The sequence below is a fragment of the Chiloscyllium plagiosum genome, chromosome 12 (assembly GCF_004010195.1).
Source record: "Chiloscyllium plagiosum isolate BGI_BamShark_2017 chromosome 12, ASM401019v2, whole genome shotgun sequence".
Lineage (NCBI taxonomy): Eukaryota > Metazoa > Chordata > Chondrichthyes > Orectolobiformes > Hemiscylliidae > Chiloscyllium > Chiloscyllium plagiosum.
Window position 1 is genome coordinate 68663619 of NC_057721.1, and position 6431 is coordinate 68670049.

General features: G+C 41.0%; 1 protein-coding gene across 7 annotated transcripts in view; it reads left to right on the top strand.

The window, feature by feature from the left end:
* The window catches only part of LOC122555390 (immunoglobulin superfamily member 5-like), a 131221-nt gene that overhangs the window by 8407 nt on the left and 116383 nt on the right, over positions 1 to 6431 (top strand). For 6 of the 7 annotated variants that reach the window (XM_043701355.1, XM_043701360.1, XM_043701358.1 and 3 more), the window contains one exon: positions 3052 to 3131. In XM_043701355.1, the coding sequence (XP_043557290.1) occupies positions 3086 to 3131 (46 nt within the window). In that variant the 5' untranslated portion in view covers positions 3052 to 3085. Of the gene's footprint in view, positions 1 to 3051; positions 3132 to 5036; positions 5053 to 6431 lie in introns of those variants that run through there. The other variant, XM_043701361.1, reaches the window with a different exon arrangement.

Genomic DNA, 6431 nt, shown 5'->3' on the forward strand with positions numbered 1-6431 from the left:
ATGACTGGCTTCCAGGTTGATTCAGAACCACAACTTGATATTTCTGTTCCGATTTCAAAAATTGCAAGTTTAAGTTTTGTTATTGATCATTGAGTGTCATGTTAATTTGACCTATTTAGATAACAAGAATGCAGACAGATTAAATGGTGGCTGTCAACTGCATTAACATGAATCCATCGTGAACAGTTCTGAGACCATCCAGTTTGTATCTGATCAAATGGGTTCATTTTAAAGTTTGTGCGAAGATTTTTAGCTCGGGTGCTCGTTGTTGTGGTTTGTGTTCGCCGAGCTGGAAGTTTTTGTTGCGAACGTTTCGTCCCCTGGCTAGGCGATATCATCAGTGCTTGGGAGCCTCCTGCGAGGCGCTTCTTTGATGTTTCCTCCGGTGTTTTCGTGGTCTGTCCCTGCCGCTTCCGGTTGTAATCTCTGGAGGAAACATCAAAGAAGCGCTTCGCAGGAGGCTCCCAAGCACTGATGATGTCGCCTAGCCAGGGGACGAAACGTTTGCAACAAAAACTTCCAGCTCGGCGAACAGAACCACAACAATGAGCACCCGAGCTACAAATCTTCGCACAAACTTTGAATACTGAGTGAGTTCATCACGTGTTAACTGAAGCATCAAGGAGAACCATTTTCATTAAAGATTGCTACAAGAATGTCTTAAAACACATAGAAGTGGATAAATCCCCAGGACCTGATCAAGTGTACCCTAGAACTCTGTGGGAAGCTATGGAAGTGATTGCTGGGCCCCTTGCTGAGATGTTTGTATCATCGATAGTCACAGATGAGGTGCTGGAAAACAGGAGGTTGGCTAGCGTGGTGCCGCTATTTAAGAAAGGTGGTAAGGAAAAGCCAGGGAACTATAGACTGGTAAGCCTGACATCAATTGTGGGCAAGTTGTTGGAGGGAATCCTGAGAGCTAGGATTTACATGCATTTGGAAAGACAAGGACTGATTACGGATAATCAACATGACTTTGCGTGTGGAAAATCATGTCATGAACTTGACTGAGTTTTTTGAAGAAGTAACAAAGAGGGCAGAGAAATTGACGTGATTTATATGGACTTCAGTAAGGCACTCGACAAGGTTCCTCATGGGAGACTGGTTAGCAAGGTTAGATCTCAGGGAGAATTAGCCATTTGCATACAAAACAGGCTTGAAGGTAGAAGACAGAGGGTGGTGGTGGAGGATTGCTTTTCAGACTGGAGACCTGTGACCAGTGATGTGTTGGGTCTATTGCTTTTCATCATTTACATAAATGATTTGGATGTGAATACAGTTGGTATAATTAGTAAGCTTGCAGATGATACCAAAACTGGAGGTGTAGTGGACAGCAAAGAAGGTTACCTCAGATTACAACGGGATCTTGATCAGATGAGCCAATGGGTTGAGATGTGGCAGATGGAGTTTAATTTAGATAAATGCAAGGTGCTGCATTTTGGAAAAGCAAATCTCAGCAGGACTGATCCACCTAATGGTAAGGTCCTAGGGAGTGTTGCTGAACTAAGAGACCTTGGAGTGCAGGTTTGTACCTCCTTGAAAGTGGAGTCGCAGGTAGATAGGATAGTGAAGAAAGCGTTTAGTATCCTTCCCTTTATTGGTCAGAGTACTGAGTATAGGAGTTGAGAAGTCATGTTGTGGCTGTACAGAACATTGGTTAGGCCACTTTTGGAATATTTTGGTCTTCCTCTGATCAGAAGGATGTTGTGAAACTTGAACAGGTTCAGGGAAGATTTACAAGGATGTTGCCAGGGTTGGAGGATTTGAGCTATAGGGAAAGGCTGAATGAGGGGCATGGATAGGGTAAATAGACAAAATCTTTTCCCTGGGCTATGTGTTTCCAGAACTAGAGGGCATAGATTTAGTGTGACAGGGAAAAAATTTAAAAGGGACCTAAAGGGCAACTTTTTCATGCAGAGGGTGGCGTGTGTATGAAATGAACTGCCAGAGGAAGTGCTGGAGGCTGGTACAATTACAACATTTAAAAGGCATCTGGATGGGTGTATGAATAGGAAGGGTTTAGAAGGATATGGGTCAAGTGCTGGTGAGTGGGACTATACTACGTTTGGATATCTGGTCAGCATGGACAAGTTGGACCGAAGGGTCTGTTTCCATGCTGTACATCTCTATGACTCTAAGAAGCTTTGAACTCTATTCACACTAAAATATTCAAGGTATCTAGTTGTGTTCATTAGATGCATACATAGGTAAGCAATCTAATATTGGAGTTATATTGAGTTATAAAAAAGAATCACATTGGCCTCAAAATAATGACTATCTTTTTACTCCACACATGCTGCCTGATGTAGTATATTTCTCCAGCACACTCTGTTTTTATTTTAAGTTTCTAGTAACCTCGGTATCTTGCATTGATCGACTATGCCTCTGATGTTTTCCTCCATGTGTTGAGTATGTGTATGCTGTTTGCTATGTTGGATTCCTATGTGCCTGATTTATATATTAAAATTGCACAGTCTAATCAATGTTTCATCCTTGTCTCTATCCAATTTTGAATGCAGGTGTGCAATGTTCAATACTTGTTCGCCATTCATTCCTCTTGTTAAATTAACAATTGGTCCTACATGAGTAGAACGTCTTAGTTCTCTATTCATTTCCTTACATACAGATATGGGTGAACAAGGAGTTGTTAGATCTTTCAATATTGGTGATCAGAAATTGAGTGAGAGAAACAAAGAAATTTCTTCACTCAACAGGATGGGAATCTTTGAAGATCTGCACCCCAGAGAGTTGTGAAATCTCCAACATTGAATACATTGAACGCTGGGACGCAGATTTTTTGTTATACAGGAAATCAAAGGATATGATGAGTGGGTGGAAAAGTGGAGTTGATGTATGTGATCTGCCTGTATTGCTCGCAAGACAAAGCTTTTCACTGTGCCTCGGTACACGTGACAATAAATTCAATTCAATTCAGTTCAAATTAATTGAATAGTGTAGACTTAATGGGTCATAGGGTTTACTCTGGCACCTATTTCTCGTGTTCTTGCGTGAATTGTCTTTTTACAATGATTTGAAGTATTCTCTTTTCAGTTCACGATTTTTGAGATGACACTACTTGTACATCATGGGAACTGTCGGAACGATCATAACATTACTTAGCATATTATTGGGTGAGTAAACTATATATTCATGAACATTTTCCAATAAGGAGTATTAACAGTGTTCTCTTATCGTAGTTCCAAGGTCACAAGCAGTTTTCCCACGCCTCTCCCATGTGATCCTTCTTCAGGGTAGCCTGCAGGTTGTGAATGAGGAGAGTCGATGTTTCGAGCATAAGCTCTACATCGATTCTCCTGCTCCTCGGATGCCTCCTGACCAGTTGTGCTTTTCCAGCACCACACTTTTTGAGTCTGATCTCCAGCAGTGCTCACTTGCTTCCAAGTAGTGAATGTCAGCAACCTGTGAAAGTGGAGGGCATTAGCACTGAGTTCAATTCTCCCCAAACGTTTATCTTTCCAATAGGGACCATTAAATACAGGTCAGAATTGGAACCTAGGCTGATGTTTCACTGAGCTGTTGGAGTGAAAAGAATTCCAACAACTTACATTTATAGAGTTTTTCATGACCACTGGAAATTTCAAAGGGCCTTGCAAACAATGAATTACAGTATGTTTAAAGTGTAGTCACTGTTGGAATAATATAGGAAATGTGGCAGCCAATTTGCGTCAAGTAAGATCTCACATGAAACAATGTGATATCAATGAAGTAATTAGACTTAATGATATTGGTTAAAGATAATTATTGGTCATCATACAGGGGCCATAGTTACTCTGTTTTCTTTTGAATCGTTGCATTTTGTTGTGCTCATCTGAGAGGAGATTCAGTCTAATGTCTCATTCAAAAGATGGCATTTCTGACAATGCATCCTCCCTCGATATTACAGTGAAGTGTGAGCCTATGGTGTTGATATAACATGTAATCTGTAAAATATCAGTAACTATATTTTTGAATGTTATGAGCACTTCGACAAATTCAACAGCTAATGTGAAAAATACAAAATCTCTTAACTGTAATGTGCAGTTTCAGGTCATTAAGTTACTTGAGGAGAATTAACGTGCTTGAACAACATGCATTTCAGTAGATGCATATTCTTTTGATCCTTTTATTTTTTATGTTTTATATTTTTTATTACCCATTGAAGTGAGTTGTCAGGTTTCAGATGAATACTGTTGTATTACCAAGAATTTGACTTATACGGGCCAAATAGATTGTTAACTGAGCAGGCACATTTCTATGAGTAAATGGCAAAGTAACAGAACAAAGAATAGATAATGTAATTAAGGACATAAGAAATGGGAACAGGAGTAGACACTTAACCCTGCTCCAACACTCAATCTGATCCAGAATGATATTGTGCCTCAACCTTACTTTTCCACTTGTACCACTTTTCCCTTAATCTCAATATCAAAACTCTGGCAATTTCAGCTTTAAATAATATCAGCATTGGAACATCCAGCATTCAAGGATGGGCAATTCTAAACACATGGTTGAAAGAATTTGTCCTTGCCTCATTCCTAAATGATTGGTTACTTGTCCTGAGAGGGTACCCCTGTGTTCCACATTCCCCACCAGCTGAAATCTCCCAGTGACTACCCTGACAAGCACCTTGTGTTTCACTGAAAACACCTTTCATTCTTCCACATTCCAGAGTCTATGAGGAAATTCTCTCTTCCTGGTGTGGCATCAGAAATCCTGAAGATGGTGAGAGAATACTAGCAGAAGGAAAGGAATAAGTTTTGCAACATCAAGAAAGATTTTCCACTCTAAACACAAATGGCAGCTTTAGATATTTGCCATTGAGTGATGACTATCTCATTAAGGCCCCACCTCACCCTGTTTATGTACCATTTCCAATTTTCGTCTCTTCCACCAGGAAAGTAAATGGCAAAAATTCGGACCTTGTAAAGCTGAGTGGGTACAGGATGGCTGCCACTCACTGAATGCTTATCGAGCCACTGTGCATCTTCAATGTTTTTTGGACCACTGTCCTCTTCATTGGGGGATTTCTTTGGGAACAGTGACCACAATTCTGTAAGTTTTAGAATACTCAAGGATAAAGATGAGAGCGGTCCTAAGGGAAAAGTACTAAACTGGGCCAAGGCCAATTATATCAAATTAGGCAGGAGCTCCGAAATGTGGATTGGGCACAGCTGTTTGAAGGGAATTCAACATTTGATATTTGGGTAGCTTTCAAAGATAGGCTAAAGATAGTGCAGGATAGGCATGTCCCGTTGAAGGCAAAGGATAGGAAAGGCAAGATTCGTGGACCATGGATGACAGGAGAAATTGCATGACTAGCCAAGTGGAAAAGGAAAGCGTACAAAAGGTCTAAGCAGCTAAGAACAGAACGGGCCCTGGAGGAATATCGGAAGAGTAGGACAAGTCTTAAACGAGGAATCAAGCGGGCTAAAAGGGGTCATGAAGTAGCTTTAATGAACAGAATTAAGAAGAATCCCAAAGCATTTTATTCTTATATAAGAAGCAAGTGGGTAACTAGAGAAAGGATTGGTCCACTAAAGGATAATGAAGGAAGGCTGTGTGTCGAACCTGAGAGAATGGGTGAGATTCTGAATGATTATTTTGCATCAGTATTCACTGTTTAGAGGGACATGATGAATCTTGAGATTAGAGATAGAAGCTTGATTAGCCTGGGTCACATTGACATAAGTGGGGAAGACGTGTTGGGTAGGCTAGAGGTTATTAAGGTGGACAAATCCTCAGGACTGGTTGGGATCTACCCCAGGTTGCTGAGGGAGGTGAGAGAGGAAATAGCTGGGGCCCTCACAGATATCTTTGTGGCATCCTTAAATACAGGTGAAGTGCCGGAGGACTGGAGGGTTACTTATGTTGTCCCCCTGTACAAGAAGGGAAGTAGGGATATTCTGGGTATCTACAACCAGTGAGCCTGATGTCGGTGGTAGGAAAGTTGCTGGAGAAGGTACTGAGGGATAGGATATATTTATATTTAAAAAAGAATGGGCTTATCAGTGATAGGCAACATGGTTTTGTGCGGGGGAGATCGTGCCTTATCAACTTAATACAGTTCTTTGAGGAAGTGACCAAGTTGATAGGTGAAGGAAGGACTGTTGATGTCATATACATGGACTTTGGTAAGGCTTTTGTTGATGTCATATACATGGACTTTGGTAAGGCTTTTGATAAGGTTCCCCATGGTATAATAATGAAGAAAGTGAAGTCACATGGTGTGCAGGGTGTTCTAGCTGGGTGGATAAAGAACTGGTTGAGCAACAGGAGATAGAGAGTAGTAGTTGAAGGGAGTTTCTCGAAATGGAGAAAGGTGACCAGTGGTGTTCCACAGGGGTCAGTGTTGGGGCCACTGTTGTTTGTGATATACATAAATGATCTGGAAGAGGGCACTGTTGGTATGATCAGCAAGTTTGCAGATGACA